The following is a 22,590-nucleotide window of genomic DNA, read 5'->3' as shown; positions in this document are numbered from 1 at the left end:
TTTTTAACCCCTTCAGCCCTATTGTACTATGCATTCTGTAATAAGAATGCTATTATTTTCCCTTATAACCATGTTATAAAGGGAAAATAATAAAGATCGGGTCCCCATCCCGATAGTCTCCTAGCAACCGTGCGTGAAAATCGCACCGCATCCGCACTTGCTTGCGATTTTCATGCAGCCCCATTCACTTCTATGGGGCCTGCGTTGCGTGAAAAACGCAGAATATAGACCCTGCTGCGATTTTCACGCAACGCACAAGTGATGCGTGAAAATCACCACTCATGTGCACAGCCCCATAGAAATGAATGGGTCCGGATTCAGTGCGGGTGCAATGCGTTCACCTCACGCATTGCACCTGCGCGGAAAACTCGCCCGTGTGGAAGGAGCCTAAGGATCCCAGGTCCTTAGCCAATCAGAATTCTTTACTGCATTAGAAGATCCCAGGACCCTACTGATGTAGGCAGATTTGGACATTTGAGACGCTAGGAAAGCTGGACAACAAGCCCAATACAAGCTGTAATGATAATGCTATTAGTTGTCACCCAGCTTTTCCAAATTCTGTCTAGTTGTGGAACAAAATGCATTTAGTTGATGTACTGCTGCATAACTAGATCTACCATTTTGGAATCCAGGAAAGTTGGGTGACAATCTGCCGGTATTGTAATAATGGCCATCTTAGGAGGTCACTTATTATTCCAAAAACAAAACTAAACGTTGCTGGAATAGAATTTTCAGGAATAGAAGACGACTACGGAAATTATTTTATTCTACTGATTTTCCAAAATTATTTATTGTATCTCCGCACTGGGAGATGAATATGTATCCATCCACTCAGTCGTATTTGCGGCAAGTACCCCCCCCCCCCCCCCCATTTATTGTATCTCCGCACTGGGAGATGAATATGTGTCCATCCACTCAGCCGTATTTGCGGCAAGTACACCCCCCCCCATGTCAATATGGCCAGTGTTGTAGTGAAGACCAGAGCAGCTGGTGGGGTCTGTCATGTCCATATGTGGGGAAGGACCTGCTGCTACACACTTCAGGTGTCCACGTACATCCCATTGATAAGATAGTCTAGTTTGGTGTATCGATGCCTGCGCCGCACCTCTGACACTTTGCGGCTGATCAGACCAATTATCACCAGGAGAAACAACATCCCAAAAACTAGAGCTGCCACCAGACCGCTCTTATCCTCCAGTGATGGAAGGATGCCCTCAGATGCTGTGCTGTCAGCTTTCCTAGGAGATTCCTCCAGATTGATAACAGGTTCTTGTTGTGATGAGGGATGGGTTACAGTCATAGTTTGCCCAGGCGTCTTGACCTCGTCACTGGCCGATGGTTGGTCCTTAGTCTTGGTGCTGGGTTTTATTTCCTTCCTGGGTGACGTCTGTAAAGGTGCAGGGTGAGTCACCATCTGGGGGGGTCTGGTTTGATGGACTGTAGCAAGGGCTGGGACCTCTGTGTGGGGCAGGGGGTGACTGACCTTCTTTGGTGTCACCATGGGTGTGCCACTGTTGTCAGAGTGATCACTTCCAGGAAGCTTGGCACTCTTATCAGAACTAGGCACTTTGTGGGCACCACTTGTATCCTGGAAAGAGGAAGAGGTCACAATGAGATTGGCCTTTGTTCGGTGTACAGGCTTAGGGGCAGCAGTGCTGAGTGATGTTTTCTTGGGTACAGTGTCCACTTGCTTGGCAGCTACAGTAGGAATAAATGTGAAGTTATCTGGCATCTTATATGTAACTATGCCAGGCTTTGCCTCTTTGGCATCAGGGAGGGTTTTCTTCACCTCTACATGGATGGGAATGGTTGTCGTCCGGATAGTGGGGACTGTGGCAGCGATGGCGGAGGGGTAGTGGATTTGGAGATTGTCCTTCGAAGCTGCTGACTTGGATTCCATCTTCTCCAGGTGTTGATCGATTGTGCTCGCCAGGTGGAGGAGCTGAGTGGTGATTTTTTGGGAGGAGTTGGCTGGTTCCTCCTTAACATGTTTGGCTGGTTCCTGCGAGGCAATAAGAGTGCTGTTTTTTTTGTTGTTTAGGTCAAGTGGACCAGACTCTGTAGAACCAGAGGGGGGGTGCGTAGCTGATCCTGACGTCCTTCCGAGAGAACTCTGCACTTTGCTGTGATCACTAGACTTTGTCTTCTGCTGCACTTTCTCAGGGTCACGTTTTACCGGGTGAGGAGTCTCTGGAATAATTATAAGAAACAAATAATAATCTCTAGGAAAGCAATGGAACGATACTGAACAGATATCTGCTCTGTGACCAGAAATCTGGGTGAGAACGAATATGGCTGCCAACCAGGAAAACATCCCTCACCGCAGGATTGTTTTTTAGGTCTCTGTGGCATATTGCTCATCACCCAGCTTTCCAGGAGTCCAGAATGGTTAATCTGCAGAGCTCTGAAAAAAAATAAAGTGCAATTAGGGGATGTATTACTATCTAGGTCCTAGGTTTTGTCACTCAGCATTTGAAGATATAGATACATAATTCACAGAACTGACCGTTAGGGGGCTCAGAGTTACTTAATGGGGTATCAAAGAATCACAGAGGCACCTTTAAAAAGCAACAGACACATTTAGATATTTTTTTTATTGATTCAATGTCTTTAGTGCTAAAAAGGGTATTTATTAGCTTTGCATTAACGACATTGAACCATTTGGCTTCTGCAGCTTGCATGATTATACAGTACATAGCAGGCTGCAGAATGCTGTTCACAGTTAAATCCCTTGAACTGCCAGTCTGATGGATCGGTCTCTAGCTTCCCTTTCCGCCCTCTGCTGAACTCGTCTAAGCGGATTTATCGCCAACTCAAAGTTCGATCCTTGTTCACAAGGAACATTAGCTGCTGACAGGTGTCTGACAGCAGCTTACTCCACTCTCCTTATTAAGGACACCTGCAGGCATTTGAACAGTCAAATATTGGCCTGATCTGCCATGATATGACACCAAGGCCTCATGCACACGATCATTGTGTGTTTTGCGGTCCGTAAATTGCAGATCCGCAAAACACGGATGGTGTCCGTGTGCGTTCCGCAATTTGCCGAACGGCACGGACAGCCATTGATAGAACTGTCTATTCTTGTCCGCAAAACGGACAAGAATAGGACAGGTTATATTTTTTTTTGCAGACTACGGAACAGAGCAACGGATGCGGACAGCACACGGAGTGCTGTCCCCATCTTTTGCGGCCCCATTGAAGTGAATGGGTCCGCATCCAAGCCGAAAAAACTGCGGCTCGGATGTGGACCAAAACAACGGTCGTGTGCATTAGGCCTAAGCAATACAAGATGGTACTTGCGAGTCCCAAGGTGAGAGGTTTTAAAGACCTACCACGTATCCTGACATGTCTCTTTTAGTAATTACTTGCAGTCTCCATATAATAACAAATCTGAAGCATCTATTGTTATGACTATGTTGTTCCATTCCTTTAATATTCCTGCTAGAAGTTATGATTAAACTGCTTGCCGTGAAGGTCCGCATGGGTGTTACCAGTTGGTGGTTTGACCCTGCACAGTCTGACATTGACAGCACTGATTGGATAGTGTCAGACTGTTCAGGGACACATTTCAACTGGTAACACCCATCTGGACCTTCATTGCAAATGGCTAGTAATTTATTTAGAACTTCTTGGAGCAATAATAAAGTAATGTCACATCATAGGATCATAAGAGTAGATGCTCCACAATTGTTATTACATGGGGAATGTGAGTAGTTACTAAAACAGACATGTCAGGAGAGATGACAGGTCCTATTTAAGTGGCTCACCCAGAGACAGTACCACACTGCATGGTGTATAGGAACGTGTATACCTATACACCAGGGAGAGTCAACCTGTGCCTCTCCAGCTGTTGTAAAACTACAATTCCCACCATGCCCTGCTGTAGGCTGATAGTTGTAGACAGTCTGGGCATGCTGGGAGTTGTAGTTTTGCAACAGCTGGAGAGCCGCAGGTTGGCAATACCTGCTATACACCATTCAGGGGATGTATAGATATTCATGTTTCCAGAATCCAACACACACACAGATCTAGTAGTTATGGTGGAGTAGTATCTTGTATGCATATCTACACTGCTTTCTTATTACCCTATTATGAATTGTCATAGGTCTGAATTGTAATATTAAAGAGGACCTTTCACCGATTATTACACTATGAACTAAGTATACAGACATGTAGAGCGGCGCCCGGGGATCTCACTGCACTTATTATCCCCGGGCACCGCTCCGTTCTCCTGCTATGCCCTCCGGTATCTCCGTTCACTAAGTTATGGTAGGCGGAGTCTGCCCTTGTTCTTCTGTAGTGGCGGCCAATCGCATTGCTGAGCTCACAGCCTGGGAGAAAATAACCTCCCAGGCTGTGAGCTCTGCGCTGCGATTGGCCAGCGCTAGAGCAGAACAAGGACAGACTCCGCCTACCATAACTTAGTGACTGGAATCTCCGCCTACTATAACTTAGTGAGCGGAGATACCGGAGGGCATAACGGGAGAACGGAGCGGCGCCCGGGGATAATAGTAAGTGCAGTGAGATTCCCGGGCGCCGCTCTACATTTCTGTATAGTTAGTTCATAGGGTAAGAATCGGTGAAAGGTCCTCTTTAAAGATTAGATTTTTTTACGGTTGTCCCTCTGTGATTCTCCAAGATGTAGAGACAAGTAGATGTAATTGCATGGGCCCAGGGGTGCACTGTGGTCCAAGGTACTGGAACAGATGGGGTTAAATGCATGCTTCTCTAAATTCCTACATAGTTTGACATCTTCCTTCCTTTTTCCTGAAATGTGTTGCGAAAGGGGTGGAACCATCCTATAAAAATGGGCGTGACTCTGGGATGCACGGTGCAGACCACAGAGCTTTCCTGAAAGGAGAACGTTTCTATTGTGCTAAATGTCGTACATCTGTCTACACTCGGTGCACACGCTCACTGATCCATCCCAGGGTCAGGTATCACCATAGTACTGGGTGACAATCAATATGGCGCCCATTACAGCTACCATAAACATTTTATCCTGCTTTTCCAGTGTCCTGAATAGTTATTAAGAGACACATCTGCTGCTTTCATACCGCTACATAAACTGGGAAAGGTGGGTGACGATGCCCGTGGAAGCAATAATGCTGGCAATAACTGCTGTAATGCAGGTTTTCCAGTGAAGAGGTTTGTAAGAAATGGCAGGTAAGGGAGGAAGGGGAAGATCCAGCTAATAAAATCCAACAGCTGATCCATTATTCCCACTGGGCCCTCAGTTAAAACATTTCTATCATTCTGACTCTGACCACTAGGGGGCGCAAATGCATGCTACTGGTATAAACGTCACCATTACAATGGGTAGCCAAACTCGCTATGGAAATTGGGTGGGATTTAAGGGCCTGTGAGCTGACCACATAGTTAAGACTGTTCTCAGGGGTCACTGACCTGACCACAAGCTGTAACTGAAGACCCCCCGACTAGGCGTCAAGGGGCACGAGTCTATCGTGGGGCAGTGGAAGATGTAACAGTTCGGCTCTCCTCGGCTTTTCCTGGCATCGAAAACCATAAGATTACACTCCTGAACACCTGGAAAATAGAAAGACACTTTACTGAAAGTGAAAGCGTGAACTGACCAGCGCAAAATAGGAATGTGTGCAATGGCGGTATATTCCACGTTACATACGTGTAGAACAATCCTGCTCCTTACCTTCCACATCCAGTTGCTTGCAGCAGGCCGACAGGCATTCCTCCTTGCTGATCACGCTTAAAGGGTCAGTGAAACGTGCACCGCGTGCCACTGCCTGGCTTATGTCAATCACCATATCCGGGATGACCTGGGGGGCACATTGCTGGGTGCCAGAGACTCCCCCAAGAAGCAGCGCAGACAGGAGCAGAGCATAGGGGAGGGCGAGCGTACAGATGTCCATAACAGCAAAGCATGAGGGGTCTGCGAGTCCAAAAAGTAGTCACATGACAACATGCGTCAAACGACCCTGACAAAACAGAAGATTTAGAATTAAAGGGGTTAACCCCCCAAAAAAATAAAAATGTGTAATATATTATATATATATATATATATATATATATATATAGATATAGATATAGAGAGAGAGAGAACGACTTTGCTCCCTTTCTGTTGGTGAACAGCAGCTCATCAAGTACCAGCCACTCCCAGAATGCACTGTAAATATCTCGTCAACCCCTTCCTCCCCTATATATATGGAAAACATTCCCTCACATATAACCCCACCAATGCATATGGTATATAATGCCCTCCCCCAATTTTCTTCTCCACTGTCTAAGGCAGGAATCAGCAACCTCCGGTACTCCAGCTGTTCAAAAACTACAACTCCCTCTACTACAGGCTGCAGAGAGGAAACGTAGTTTTTACCGCCAAAGATCTTTTGAGGAGGGAGAGAAAGTTGGGCATCTGCTCTCAGTGGTTTCTCAGGCACAGAGGGGCTCTTCTTGTATACAAGAACTAATGGATGGAAATGGGAATAGTAGCCAGGATACAAAAGGGATATTAGATATTCTAAAAGGTTTTTACGTCTCTCTCTATGCTTCCAAGGCGTCTAGCTCTGAGGAGGCCTTGTCCGCCTTTCTGGCTGAGGCTCAGCTTTCAGTGTTATCAGAGGAGGATAGCGAGAGACTGGAAGAGCCGATCACGCTGGAGGAGTTAGAGGTTGCCCTTGGGGGGATGGCGAATGGTAAGGCGCCGGGGGCAGACGGCATACCAGTGGAGGTGTATAAAAAGTTGCAGGGGGTGCTTCTTCCTGAATTACTTAAGGTTCTTGAATATTCTCTGGAGATGGGTTCGCTACCACATTCTATGCAGGAGGCTATCATAGTAGTTATTCCTAAGCCTGGGAAAGATCCCAAAGTTCCTGATTCCTATAGACCAATTTCGCTATTAACAGCAGATGTGAAGCTCCTGGCGAAGGTGTTGGCGAACAGGCTGTCCAGGGTAATACTAACTATAGTGCACCCGGATCAAACGGGCTTTATGCCTGGGAAATCGACTGCTATAAATATCCGTAGAGTATATGCTAGTCTGAATATTCCAGCTGATAATGGAGGAGATAGGGCCTTACTTGCGTTAGACGCCGCCAAGGCGTTCGACAGTGTTGAATGGAACTACCTATGGGAAACCTTGAGAGTCATGGGCTTTGGTGCTCGATTTATTCAGTGGGTGAAAGTGTTGTATTCAAGTCCAAAGGCACGGATCAGAGCTAATGGGGGGCTGTCAGATAGCTTTTCTTTGACCAGAGGCACCAGACAGGGGTGCCCATTGTCACCCTTGTTGTTTGCTTTAGCAATTGAACCACTTGCAGCTCTTATCCGCCTGTCACCTCATATTGTGGGGTTTAGATATGGTGAGACGCAAAATAAAGTGGCAATGTATGCTGATGACACTATGTTATTTTTGGGTGACACTGGGGGCTCTTTGGATGCGGCCATGGCTTTAATAGATAGATTTGGTGGCTTCTCTGGGCTTCGGATAAATTGGCAGAAGTCTGCCTTGATGCCGGTAGACGGACAGGCACTCTCTGGTGTGCAGGCAGATAGTTTGATACCCTGGGTGGGCAAGTTTAAATATCTGGGGCTATATATAACACCTAGACTGCTGGATTTTGAAGAACTTAATTTAACTCCTTTGCTAAATACTTTTAGGCTGAAGGCAAGGACATGGGGTAGACTCTTTTTGTCGGTGGTGGGCAGAGTGAATCTCTTAAAAATGGTAATGATGCCTCAGTTACTATACATATTGAATAATGCCCCTGTATGGATCCCTGTTGAGAGATTTAGGAAAATACATTCGATATTCAGAGATCTTATCTGGAAATATGGTCAAGCTAGGATTAAGCTGGAGACGCTGCAATATCCCAAGTCTGAAGGTGGCTTGGCTGTCCCTAACGCCTGGATTTATTTCTTAGCCTCTCAGTGTCAACATTTTAAGGGTTGGATGGAATTTCAGCTACCAGATGTGACGGGGAAGATACTGCAACACTGGTTGGGTAGTAGGGACCTTATGGGTATTCTGGAGGGTGCAGGGATGCATGGGGGGGGAGAGAGAAAGTGACGCTTATAGAGCTTATGAAAAAAGTGTGGACAAAGGTGAAATTGATCAGGGGTGTTGGTGGGGTAGGTGAGCTTTCCCAAATATGGAACAATAACTTGTTGCCAGAGTTCATTTCTCTATCAGGAGTCCGAAATTGGGAATCCCATGGAGTAATGAGGATAGGTCAACTGATCGAGACTAATGTATTTAAATCATTTCAAGGCCTACAGCAGGAATTCAACATTCTTAAAGTGTGGTTCTATCAATACTTGCAGCTGGATCCGAAGATCCGTCTGTATAAAAGCTTTTTCAAAGCTGAGTTTTCACTTCGTGAAAACTCAGAACCGACAGTATATTCTAACACAGAAGCATTCCCATGGTGATGGGGACGCTTCTAGTTAGAATACACTACAAACTGTGTACAAGACTGCCCCCTGCTGCCTGGCAGCACCCGATCTCTTACAGGGGGCCGTGATCAGCACAATTAACCCCTTCAGGTGCGGCACCTGAAGGGGTTAATTGTGCTGATCACTGCCCCCTGTAAGAGATCAGGGCTGCCAGGCAGCAGGGGGCAGACCCTCCCCCCCCTCCCCAGTTTGAATATCATTGGTGGCCAGTGCGGCCCCCCCCCTCTATTGTAATAATAGGTTGGTGGCCAGTGCGGCCCCCCCCCCTCTATTGTAATAATTTGTTGGTGGCACAGTGTGCGCCCCCCCCTCCCTCCCTCTATTGTAATAATTCGTTGGTGGCACAGTGTGCGCCCCCCATCGGCCCCCCCTCCCTCTATAGCATTAACAACATTGGTGGCCAGTGTGCGGCCTCCCATCTCCCCCCCCCTCCCCATCATTGGTGGCAGCGGAGTTCCGATCGGAGTCCCAGTTTAATCGCTGGGGCTCCGATCGGTAACCATGGCAACCAGGACGCTACTACAGTCCTGGTTGCCATGGTTACTTAGCAATAGTACAATAGTAGAAGATTCATACTTACCGGCTGCTGCGATGTTCGTGTCCGGCCGGGAGCTCCACCTACTGGTAAGTGTCATTGCTAAATGAACTATCACTTACCAGTAGGAGGAGCTCCCGGCCGGAAGCAGACATCGCAGCTCCCAGGTAAGTATGAATCTTTTACTATTGTACTATTGCTAGTAACCCGCTGCCACCAATGATCGGGGGGGGGGGGGGGGGGGGTAGATGGGAGGCCGCACACTGGCCAGCAATGTTGTTAATGCTATAGAGGGAGGGGGGGCCAATGGGGGGCGCACACTGTGCCACCAACGATTACAATAGAGGGAGGAAGGGGGGGGGGGCCGCACTGGCCACCAATGATATTCAAACTGGGGAGGGGGGAGGGGGGGGGGGTCTGCCCCCTGCTGCCTGGCAGCCCTGATCTCTTACAGGGGGATATGATAGCACAATTAACCCCTTCAGGTGCGGCACCTGAAGGGTTAATTGTGCTGATCACAGCCCCCTGTAAGAGATCGGATGCTGCTAGGCAGCAGGGGGCAGTCATGCACACAGTTTGTAGTATATTCTAACTAGAAGCGTCCCCATCACCATGGGAACGCCTCTGTGTTAGAATATACTGTCGGAAATGAGGTTTCACGATCTAACTCATATCCGACAGTATATTCTAACATAGAGGCGTTCCCATGGTGATGGGGACACTTCAAGTTAAAATATACCATCGGATTGGAGAAAACTCCGATCCGATGGTATAAAAGGGACTCCAGACTTTACATTGAAAGTCAATGGGGACGGATCCGTTTGAAATGGCACCATATTGTGTCAACGTCAAACGGATCCGTCCCCATTGACTTGCATTGTAATTCAGGACGGATCCGTTTGGCTCCGCACGGCCAGGCGGACACCAAAACGACTTTTTTTTCATGTCCGTGGATCCTCCAAAAATCAAGGAAGACCCACGGACGAAAAAAAGGTCACGGATCACGGAAAAACGGGACCCGTTTTTGCGGACCGCAAAAAAATACGTTCAGGTTTTCATGGGGAATGAAAACCTGATCCAGTTTGTTCTGGACTTCAGAATGGGCCGAAAGCTCACCTTCCAACAACACAATGACCCTAGGCAAACAGCCAAGGCAACACAGGAATGTCTTAGGGACAACTCTATGAATGTCCTTGAGTGGCCCAGCGAGACTTAAACCCTGGAGAGACCTAAAAATGGATGTCCACTGATGGCCCCAATCCAACCTGACAGAGCTTGAGAGGATCTGCAGAGAAGAATGGCAGAAAATCCCCAAATCCAGGTATGGAAAATTGGAAACCTTGTGGCATCCATACCCAAGAAGACTGGAGGCTGTAATCGCTGCCAAAGATGTTTCCACTATGTACTGGGTAAAGGGTCTAAATACTGCAAGATTTTAGTTTTTCTTTTCAATGAATTAGCAAACATTTATTCTGTTCTCATTTCTCATTATGGAGTACTGAGTGCAGAATGATGGGGAGTGATTTGAACTTTTTTGTTTATTTTAGCACAACATAAGGCTACTTTCACACTTGCGGCAGGACGGATCCGACAGGCTGTTCACCCTGTCGGATCCGTCCTTCCGCTATTTCGCCGTGCCGCCACTCCGTCCCCATTGACTATAATGGGGACGGGGGCGGAGCTCCGGTGCAGCACGGCAGTGCACGGCGATAGGCCGCCGGACTAAAAGTCCTGCATGTCTGACCTTTTAGTCCGGTGGCCTCTCACCGCGAACTGCCGTACTGCGCCGGAGCTCTGCCCCGTCCCCATTATAGTCAATGAGAACGGAGCGGTGGTCCGGCGGCACGGCGAAATATAGGAAGGACGGATCCGACAGGGTGAATAGCCTGTCGGATCCGTCCTGCCGCAAGTGTGAAAGTACCCTAAAATGTGAAAAAAGTGAAAGGGTCTGAAGACTTTCTGAATACATTGTACATTCTTGCACATAGGAGGCAGTATTATAGGAGAAGCATTAGTTACTTTCTTGTACGGTGGGAAAGTATTATTGTAGTTATATTCTTGTATAAAGGGGCAGTATTATAGTGGTCAATGCTGGCGCTCTGTCTGTATACTCTTGGCCACTCCATTCAGCAAGATATTTGCATTGTAAAGCCCTCTATAAACAATGGGGGTACAATGCCGGGCACCGGTCGGTGAGAAGTCGATCAGCACTCATGTAAACAGCCTTTACACAGACTAATGCAAACTGTATGGGAGTGAACAATTGCTACTAATGTGTAAAAGTCCGTTAATGTATCTGCAGATTTGTACAATTCCCATGCGAAGTCTCTGGGCTGATGAAAGATCAGAGTATGAGAAAGTCATTTCCATGACACCAGTTCTGCACGGTTTGTGTTTAGGGAGGTGCCGCATCTGGGATTATTCTCTATAATTCAGATGCAGATCAGTTCGCTTTACACATGAATGCTCTGCCGGGGTGACGATGGCTGCGGACCCCCAGAGAACGTTGCTAGGATCCGTCTGTGACAACACAAACAGATCATTCAGTATCCTATGCAGATTGGAAGGTGACGTTCCTGGCACTTTGAACCCTGTAACTGGGGAAGGGCATTTCCAATGCTAGAGCAAAGTAGCAGTAAACAGGCCCCAGATTATAACTGCTGCTTAGTCCTTATATCTGTCCATGGGAAAGCTGGGTGACAAACACGACACGATCCCCCAGCTTTCCTGGAGTCCTGGATGAAAAATTTGCCTGGCTGCTCATGGATACAGGAGCAAGGAATAGATCAATACTCCTCTAAGGGCTCATACACACGGCCGTTGTGCAGCCGTTCCGCGCAATTTGCGGTCCCCAATACATGGGAAACATCCGTGCGGCGGCCATGACAGATTGAGACCCATTCAACTTGAATGGGTCCGTGATCCGTCCTCACCGTAATAAAATAGAACAGGTTCTATTTTTTGCGGTGCGGAGGCACGGACAGAAACACCATGGAAGCACTCCGTAGTGCTTCCGATCCATGCCGCACCACACCTCCCGGATTGCGGATCCATTCCCTTGAATAGGTGATGCGGGGTGCACGCGGCTGTTGCCCGTGTATTGCGGACCCGACATACGCAGGCCGCAATACGTCCACGGCCGTGTGCATGAGCCCTAAGGCGTCATGCACACTGCAGGGCAACGGCCGTGGCCGTATTGCGGCCCGCAAACAACGGGTCCGCAATATTCACTTGAACGGGTCCGCCATCCGGAGCTGCGGTGCGGAACGGAGACACGGAACCCCGCGGAAGCACTACGAAGTGCTTCCGTGGCGTTTCTGTCAGTGTCTCCGCACAGCAAAAAATAGAACATGTTCTATTTTATGCGGTGCGGACAGATCATGGACCCATTCAAGTTTAATGGGTCTCGATCCATCCCGTTGCCCGTGCATTGGGGACCACAATAGCCGTGCGCATGAGGCCCAAGTCAGATTTTTCGCTCAGGAGTCTGGGAAAGCTGGGTGTCAACCCATAGGGCAGCTGACTGTATCATAAACACAGAACCTTTTCTTATCGGCATCCCCCCTCCCCCTTCCTTCCTGACCTTATCAGCCTGTCTGACGATGCAGCTTCGTGAGCAAACTGTCAAAATGGAGATGGAAACCTTAATAACGAGGGAAATCCTATCCGCAGATCCTGAGACACCAAGCTTGTGACGTCTCTCTGCTGCAGGAATTTGCTTTCAGGGATTGTGATGCTGCAACCTCCCCTAGGCGAGGGTGACAACCCAGGAGTAGTCAGGCAGGAAAGACTCGACTATCAGGAAAAAGGCGTATCAATGAGGCGACTGCAACCTATGATTGCGAAAACCTGCAACCCTTAATATACATCTTCATGAACAATTCTGCAAATGTATAAAAAAAATAATGAATCCCAAATTTTAACAGCACTCCTTCCCTGTTCTCAGGGACCTTTGCAGAATAGTGCGGATCTCAAAGGTTAATCATCCCCAGTGTTCGCAAATATTTACGGAGCGGCCGGGCAGGAAGCGGTGAGTGCCATTCTGTATGATCACAGGCACAGCTCTAAAATAAGAAGATGACATAACTGTGCCCGGGACAAGTTATGCAACTTTCTAATAGACTTCGGTTGACATTTCTCATTCCCCTACACCAGTTTTCTGGCATCAAAAAGTCACAAATTTTGGTGCGCACTACCCTTGTACAAATTGTTACGACTTTTTGTGCGCTTTCACTGAGGGTAAGGCCTGGCACATTTATCATCATCTACACCAGGGGTGGCCAATCTGGGGCTCTCCAGCTGTTGCAAAACTACAACTCCCAGCATGCCCGGACTACCTACAGCTATCAGCCTGCAGCAGGGCATGGTGGGAGAAGTAGTTTACAACATCTGGATCTACAACAGAAAGTTGGCATACAATATATCTGGAATCTACACCAGCAAAGATGTGCCTCTTAGTCACTGGGGCGCATCTGACGCCAGGGGAGGGATAGATTTAGACCAGAGTGTAGAAGACCTCTGCTTCCCATCAATGAATGGAAACATCCATTTACAACCAGAGACTGAAATCCTACAGAGAACCAACATTTCTGACAGTTGAGGGTTTGCTACAATTTAGTCTAGAAAAGAGTGAGGACTTCATACCGATTGAAGGGGTTGTCCAGCTTTCAAACTCTTTTGGGCAGCTCTCCTCCCCACTGGACCTGTAGGAAGAATTACACTTACCGGCTCCCTGTTGCCTGGTTCCCTGCTTGTCAACTTCTGGAGTGGAGAGAAGTCACATGTGCTGCTGCAGCCAATCGGCAGATCAAGGGGTCATGTCACTGTTGTGGCCAGTCATTGGCTGTAGAGGCATATGCGACCCCTGTCCACTCCGGAAGTTGCCAAGCAGGGAACTGGAGGGTGGCGAACCAAAAGAGACAAAACCGAGCAGCATGGAGCAGGTAAATATGCTTCCCTCTACAGGTAAAGCTGGGAGTGGGGACTGGCCAAAAGGGTTTGAAAGCTGGACAACTCCTTTAAATGGGTTATCCCATCACAGACAATGGGGGCATATCGCTAGGATATGCCCCCATTGTCTGATCGAGGTGGGATCCGCACCTGAGACCCGCGCCTACAACGAGAACGGAGCAGGGAGAGCTCCGTCCACCACCAAGCGCTGTTACTATAGAACTGAATGGCTGCGCACAGCGCACGCGCAGCCCCTGCTCCCATTAGTTTCTATGGGGCAGACGAAAATAGCCGAGACAGTGCTCGGCTAAAATGAATGGAGGGCGGCTGCGCATGCGCAGTACACCCTCCGTTCATTTCCCCACCCTGTTCTCATTGCTATCAGATTGTCTGTGATGGGAATACCCCTTTAAGGCTAGGACAATATGGCGACTTGACAGACAAATAAAAATCCAAAAAGTGCTGACCAATTGCGCTCAGTTTTTGGTAGCGCGACTTGTGTCGTGTGTAGCACTGGCGTAAGGCAAAGGTTGCACCCCATGGCTTGGGCTGTGCGGGCACGGTGGGATGCTTTGTGGTCTACGGCTGACGTGGGTTTTATTTGTGCTAAACGATTTCTTCTATTTCCCAACATAATCAGTAGAATCATCGCCCTACCCTCAGTCTGCATGCACGTGGATGGTGTCTGATTGCGCAAGTGGTGACCATGTGGCGATTTAAGAAAATAAGCTTCTGCTATCAGAGGACACTGACAGACAAGGGCTCCGGGGGGTACAAACTAAAAACATCTGGCCACAATGTATCCAGCTCCTAACAGCAAGTAGGATGAAAGTAAAAAGGATATATAAAAGAGACTGTAAAGTAAATCCACAAAGACTTGTACAAACCCTTCCCACAAGGGAGCAAGAAGAAATGGCAATCACGCCCTTTATGGTGTGTAGACCTGTGGCTAGAAACAAGCAACAAGATTTAATCTAAATGCTAAAAAACAAACAATTACTGAGCTGGTGCGGAGACAATGAGTCCTATATATCTGATGCAGGCTTTTTCTTTCTAGTACGTATCTAGGAGTGACTAAGGGAGAAGAAACTGTCAGTCATGGCTGGGGCGGGAGTAGAAACCCTGCACGGATTAGATCAGACTCGTTCTTCCGATGCGTGGTTACTGAACTCTGCATGGACAGTTGCAGAGAGCAGAGTCTTTAGGTGTAATGGCAACTCCCCCATTGCTCCAAGAGGCTCATTTGCATATATTAAAACATCATTTTTTCCAGCAATGCGGCCACATATGAATATGGGACCAACTCAGATGGCTTCAGCTGCCAAGTGCACATGTAGCAGGTCAGCCAGTGTCATAGGTACAAATCTGCTGACAGATGCCCTATAAAGAAGACCCACCACCCCTCCAGGCATGTCTGCTTCAGTAAATAATTGTATTCCACATAAAATGACCATTCTGCAGCAGAAAACGTGCACAACATAAAAAGATGTGCGACTTGTCTTCAACTTGCTGTTACACGACTATTTTAGAGCTTTGATTTGGCCGTCAAAATACTGCCAAGTCGCAGGCGAATTGCGCGTCGCACACGAATTGCTTTAAATGTCAATGGGGTAAAAATCATGTGCGACTTGCAACACAAAATCCATTAAGTCCAGATTTTTGAGACGGTCACACTGCAACACCATGGACAGTCATTATGTGGAATGTCACAGTGTAGCCGTACTCTTAGGCCTCTTTCACACGGGTGAGATTTCCGCGCGGGTGCAATGCATGAGGTGAACGCATTGCACCCGCACTGAATCCAGACCCATTCATTTCTATGGGGCTGTGCACACGAGAGGTGATTTTCACGCAACGCAGGCCCTATAGAAGTGAATGGGGCTGCGTGAAAAGCAAGTGCGGATGCGGTGCAATTTTCACGCACGGTTGCTAGGAGACGATCGGGATGGGGACCCGATCATTATTATTTTCCCTTATAACATGGTTATAAGGGAAAATAATAGCATTCTTAATACAGAATGCATAGTACAATAGGGCTGGAGGGGTTAAAAAAAAAATATATAAAAAATTATTTAACTCACCTTAATCCACTTGTTCGCACAGCCTGGCTTCTCTTCTGTCTTCATCTTTGCTGTGCAATAGGAAAAGGACATGTGGTAACGTCACTGCGCTCATCACATGGTCCATCACCAGGGTGAGCGCAGAAAGAAGACAAGCTGGGCTGCGCGAACAAGTGGATTAAGGCGAGTTAAATTATTTATTTTTTTAACCCCTCCAGCCCTATTGTACTATGCGTTCTGTATTAAGAATGCTATTATTTTCCCTTATAACTATGTTATAAGGGAAAATAATACAATCTACACAACACCTAACCCAAACCTGAACATCTGTGAAGAAGTTCAGGTTTGGGTACCAAACATGCCGATTTTTCTCACGCGCGTGCAAAACGCATTAAAATGTTTTGCGCTTGCGCAGAAAAATTGCGCATTGACGCCCGTGTAAAAGAGGCCTTAGGCTACCTGCATACCGCAGTGTAATACAGCACCAGCAAAGTGTATGAGATTAGACAAATCTCACGTATACTTTGCTTTTTCATTCCGTGCAGGAAATTGACCTGCCGGATTTTGCAGCATATGAATTCCTTGCGCAGATTTCACCCTTTTCACTGCAAAAGTGAGATATGTGGAAAATAGAGAGGTCACTGCTGCAGCCAGGAAAATGCTGGATGTACGGAAGCACAACGTTCTGTCCGCATTTTTATGGCCCCATTGAAATAAATGGGTCAGCACCCGTTCCACAATATTGCGGAACGGATGCGGACCCAGAACAACGGACCCTTAAAGATATACATGTATACTGTGTGTCATGCCAATGTACCATGTATATGTGTGTGGTGCATACATAATTCTGTGTGCTGTAATCCTCCTTCCACTCAGGGAGCATTCACACGACAGTGTTGGTTTTGCGGTCCGTAAATCACGGATCCGTGTGTTCCGTATGTCTTCAGTTATCTTTCCTTTTCCGTTCCGCAAGTCCGTATAATACGGACGTGGTGCTTCCGTGTGTCATCCGTTTTTCACGGTCCGCAAAAAACTGAAATGGGACTGAAATGGGGTTTCCTAGAATGTTATCAGTCCAGGGGTCCGTTAAAAACGGATGACACACGGATGCATTTCCGTGTGCTATCCGTTTTTCACGGACCCAATGACTTTCTATAGGGCCACGGACCGCGATTTGCGGCCAAGTATAGGACATGTTCTAAAAAAAAAAAAAGGAACGGACAGCACACGGATGAGAATAAAAGGCATACCGCAATTTTCACGGACCCATAGAAATGAATGGGTCCGTGCATTGTCCGTCAAAATTGCAGAACGGACGCGGAACGGACACGGAAGAAAAACACGTTCGTGTGAATGCTCCCTCAGACTGAGAACAATGAGGTAGAATCAGGGGTAGACTGGGAACTTAAGGTGGCCCTGGAAAAAAATAAAAAAAAATAAAAGTGGCCCCATGTTGTAGTCAAATCCAAATTGACAGAAGGTGGGCCAACACAAGCCAGAAGTAGGCAGGGACTAAAGAAGTAGACGGGCCAGCAATACTGTAGTGCAGCACAATATACCGCCCCAGCATAACAAAATACCTCATTGCAGCATAAAATTCTGCTGCATCAACATTCTGAGGACGGGGATAGATTTAAATTCAGAAGGGGACCTGCCACTGCTGTCCAGGTGTATAATAAGTACCTGATGCTCCTAGCACTAATTAATGCTGAGAACATCAAATAATTATGTACCTGGCCAGGGGCCGTGAGAAGAGTTTGGGCGGCCCCCTGTGCCTCGGCCCACCGGAAAAACTCCATATAGGGTCTATGGCCAGTCCGCCCCGGGTAGAATACATATATAATGGTCACATTTATGTGGAATCAAGGGGTTACCGGTAGTTTCATAAGCTAACCTAACAGTGGAATAGCTATAAAATAAAAAACTACCATATATAAATAGTCACAACTCACCAGTTAAATCCGCTGCCCATCCAGCACTGATGCTCCCTTGATCCCGGATGGACATTTTTTTTTTTAAACTGGCCGGGTGCCATGACATGTCGTACATCCACTTGAACGCTGCAGCCAATCACTGGTCTCAGCATTGATGCCAGTATATATGGTACGATTCTCCCGAGGACACTCACTGGCCATTGCTGCAGGAAACACCTGTGCCCACCAGAACATCAGCACAGGGGATTTAACAGGTCATTTATGGTTGTTTTTCTTAATTTTATGTCATTATTTCCAGCTGTTCCGGATTGAGGACCCATTCAAGTGCACGGTCAGGTGTCTGAGGATTTAATAGAAGAATCCCTGTGGATGGTAAGCCAGCTGGGCACTAGGTGGGGGTAGCTGTGCTGATGCCAGAGTGGCCCAGGGGGTGCTCGCCTTGCTATCGTCAGCACTGCAGGATGAGCCGCTGTGTATAGCAGAGCACCAGTGTCCTCTCTAGCGCCTCTTCCCTCCTGTAGCCATTCCTGGAGTGCATGGCGCCTCATTGTCACCCAGCACTGGGGACCAAGCAGCCTAAAAACTGTCCGTCTGCCCCACTTCTCCTCCTGCATGTAGTAGGGTCTATTTGCAAAATTTGTGTGAGGCTTCTAAAAAGCAAATTCATTCACTTCGTCCAGACTTACCTGCAGCCCTCTAAAGTTGTAAAACTACAACTCCCAACATGCTGGAAACTGTAGTTTCACTTCATTGGTCTAGATAGATTCCTAACTATTTCCACTCCAGGGCCCCATAAATGTTATACCAGTTCTGCACTGGCTTCACTGTGACTCCAGGTGGTATCGAGTAGGTGACTAAAGGCTTCTACCGATATAATGCAACTTTGGCACAAATAACAACTGAACTGTCCAGTTTGCAACTCCAAACATTCCTACGAGGTCACCATTTCACCCCCCAGTACATAAGGCCCCTTTCAGACAAGCGAGTCCCATGCATCCGACTCACAGCATGACTATGCAGCAGCTCCCGTCCTTACCAGGTCGCATAGCATTATATTGATTTACGATGCTATGTACCCCTTACCGTCCAGAACTGTAAGGGTTAGCTAGTATCATAAATGAATATAATGCTATGTGACCCCGTTAGTGCTGGGAGGTCAGGATGGGTGCTCTCCCTAATGTCTGGGACTCGCTCGTGTGATAGGGGCCTAAGGCTTCTTTCACCCATGAGTGAATCGTGGACATGTGCCGTCCGTGTTTTCCACGGACCACTCATGTATCCATTGAGGTTCACGTGCGCAGTCAAACATCAGTGGTTCTCTATGGACTGTGGGTCTGTGGTGACACCATGAAAGCAGGCCCTGTTTTTGTCCGTGATTACAGATCCATGAAAATCACAGACACAACTTGGATGCCACTCATGTTTGGTCCGTGGTTTTGACGGTTCGTTGCCCGAATACGTTCTGGTCCGGAAATTACATTTTCGGCCTAGCTTTGTCCATAGAATACAGAAGATACATGAAAGGCAAGAAACAAACACACAGACCAAACATGGATCCTTCACGGATGAACCACTGTCACTCATGTCATCATGGACCTAAGGCCCCCTGCACACGAACGTGTGCTTCCCGTTGCCATATTGCGGACCGCATTTGCGGATCCGCAATACACGGGTGCCGTTCCGTGGGCATTCTGCATCACGGATGCGGACCTATTCACTTGAATGGGTTCCGCAAATCTGGAGATGCGGAATGGTACGGAAGGGAAGCACGGAACGGAACCCTAAGGAAGCACTACGGAGTGCTTCCGTGGGGTTTCGTCCCGTACTTCCATTCCGCAAAAAAAGATAGAACATGTCCTATCGTTTTGCACAACAGCCGGATCGCGGACCCATTCAAGTGAATGGGTCTGCGATCCGTTGCAGCTGCCCCACGGACTGTGCTCGTGCATTACGGCCCGCATTTTGTGGGCCGCACCACGACCACGGGGCGCACACGTTCGTGTGCAGGGGGCCTAAGGCTGTGTTCACATCTGCACTGGTGGTTCCATTGTGGATTCCATTTAAAATCTTGGGCAACATTGCGCAGGATGCCGCCCCATTTTGTCCGTTGAAATGCCGAACCACATGACAGAATCCAGACAGACCTCATTATAGTTCACAGCAGAGAAGTGACAACGGTTCCAACCATATCCAGTGTGGCGGTTGTCACTATTCGGACCCTCCTGCAGACTAGAGCCAAGTCTGACAACCTGCTCACGATTTGCTGCCAACCGGACTCAATTAATGAGTGGAAAAAAAAAAAAAGAGCAAATATTTGCGGCTGCGGCTGCCCTCTGCCCTGTGCCAGGAGTTCTGTGTGCTTAAGAAGCGCAAGATTTCTCCAGAAACCAATGTGTCACATGAAGTCGTGTGATATGAGAACTCGTGACAGGTACAAGGGTCGGTGTATGCCAGGTACCGGGTACAAGGGTCGGTGTATGCCAGGTACCGGGTACAAGGGTCGGTGTATGCCAGGTACCGGGTACAAGGGTCGGTGTATGCCAGGTACCGGGTACAAGGGTCGGTGTATGCCAGGTACCGGGTACAAGGGTCGGTGTATGCCAGATACCGGGTACAAGGGTCGGCGGATTCCAGGAGGGCACTGCCAACAGAATTCCAAGTCCTGGATCCATGGACTTCAATGCAGGCATTCAGCATAGGGTTTGGAGCCCTAATTCTGGAGGGTCTATATATAGGCACCATAGGGAACCTCATACTTCTGAAGCCCCAAATATATAGGTGGGGGGCTGCATCAGTACTGAACAGGAGCCCCATAAAGAAATCTGTAGCGTCCCCAGACCCCTATAGGAAGGGAACCCCAACATTAAAACGCAGACTGGTTCTACATGTGCATTATCTCAACATACGAGAGTAGATTACAGATGCATGGCTGCACACAATACAGGGATCTCATCCTGTCACGCGCTGACATTCCGCATACGTCTCCCATGATACACCCAGGGACCCACCTGCACTGCTACACGCACGAAGAACGCATCCAGACTCCGGTGACCTCTCCTTCAGCTGACTGCTACGGTCACCGACTCCCTCAGCAGTCCAGATCACCGCAACCAAGGCACCGCCCACATCCCCTGTCACTCACGAGCCGTGACCACACCCATCTGCCGTGCAGCAGTATCACTGCCCCGTTTCCACGCCCACTAACTCCGCTATATAAAGGGTGACGCGCGCTATCCCCTTGTGTCACCGATAGGGGGCGGTTATCACATATGTGCGCGCTTAGCTGTAAATCCAAACCTATACGGTCAGAGCTCTCTCATAGATGTCTCATATAAAAGGAGGCTATAGATTTATGGTTACCTTATATAAGTTGTTCTACAGTACCCCAGTAATATACCAAAATATGACCTCCCTATAGTGGACACTTCTAAACTCTGCTTGCTGTCAGTAATTAGGAGCAGTCACTGAGGAGAGATATCAGGGTTCAGTGCATTGACATAATTTGCTGAAAATGTATCAAACATCACCTTTAACCACCTCAGCCCCCAGTGCTTAAACACCCTGAAAGACCAGGCCACTTTTTACACTTCTGACCTACACTACTTTCACCGTTTATTGCTCGGTCATGCAACTTACCACCCAAATGAATTTTACCTCCTTTTCTTCTCACTAATAGAGCTTTCATTTGGTGGTATTTCATTGCTGCTGACATTTTTACTTTTTTTGTTATTAATCGAAATTTAACGATTTTTTTGCAAAAAAATGACATTTTTCACTTTCAGTTGTAAAATTTTGCAAAAAAAACGACATCCATATATAAATTTTGCTCTAAATTTATTGTTCTACATGTCTTTGATTAAAAAAAAATGTTTGGGTAAAAAAAAAATGGTTTGGGTAAAAGTTATAGCGTTTACAAACTATGGTACAAAAATGTGAATTTCCGCTTTTTGAAGCAGCTCTGACTTTCTGAGCACCTGTCATGTTTCCTGAGGTTCTACAATGGCCAGACAGTACAAACACCCCACAAATGACCCCATTTCGGAAAATACACACCCTAAGGTATTCGCTGATGGGCATAGTGAGTTCATAGAACTTTTTATTTTTTGTCACAAGTTAGCGGAAAATGATGATTTTTTTCTTTTTTTTTTTTTTTCTTACAAAGTCTCATATTCCACTAACTTGTGACAAAAAATAAAAACTTCCATGAACTCACTATGCCCATCACGAAATACCTTGGGGTCTCTTCTTTCCAAAATGGGGTCACTTGTGGGGTAGTTATACTGCCCTGGCATTCTAGGGGCCCAAATGTGTGGTAAGGAGTTTGAAATCAAATTCTGTAAAAAATGACCTGTGAAATCCGAAAGGTGCTCTTTGGAATATGGGCCCCTTTGCCCACCTAGGCTGCAAAAAAGTGTCACACATCTGGTATCTCCGTATTCAGTAGAAGTTGGGGAATGTGTTTTGGGGTGTCTTTTTACATATACCCATGCTGGGTGAGATAAATATCTTGGTCAAATGCCAACTTTGTATAAAAAAATGGGAAAAGTTGTCTTTTGCCAAGATATTTCTCTCACCCAGCATGGGTATATGTAAAAAGACACCCCAAAACACATTCCCCACCTTCTCCTGAGTACGGAGATACCAGATGTGTGACACTTTTTTGCAGCCTAGATGGGCA

At 47.4% G+C, this 22,590-nt stretch overlaps 1 protein-coding gene across 1 annotated transcript; it reads right to left on the bottom strand.

The window, feature by feature from the left end:
• Positions 1-875: 875 nt before the first annotated feature.
• MANSC1 (MANSC domain containing 1) lies at positions 876-21,053 on the bottom strand. The gene is made up of 4 exons (XM_040437136.1): positions 20,921-21,053; positions 5,672-5,957; positions 5,410-5,550; positions 876-2,190 (listed from the first exon to the last, which is right to left on the bottom strand). Exons 2-4 carry the CDS (start codon positions 5,889-5,891, stop codon positions 1,040-1,042), a joined length of 1,512 nt encoding a protein of 503 aa, XP_040293070.1. The 5' UTR covers positions 5,892-5,957; positions 20,921-21,053; the 3' UTR covers positions 876-1,039.
• Between the last annotated feature and the right edge of the window lie 1,537 nt (positions 21,054-22,590).

The sequence above is a fragment of the Bufo bufo genome, chromosome 1 (genome assembly GCF_905171765.1).
Source record: "Bufo bufo chromosome 1, aBufBuf1.1, whole genome shotgun sequence".
Lineage (NCBI taxonomy): Eukaryota > Metazoa > Chordata > Amphibia > Anura > Bufonidae > Bufo > Bufo bufo.
Note: the sequence above shows the minus strand (reverse complement) of the source record. Positions and strands in the feature narration are given on the sequence as shown.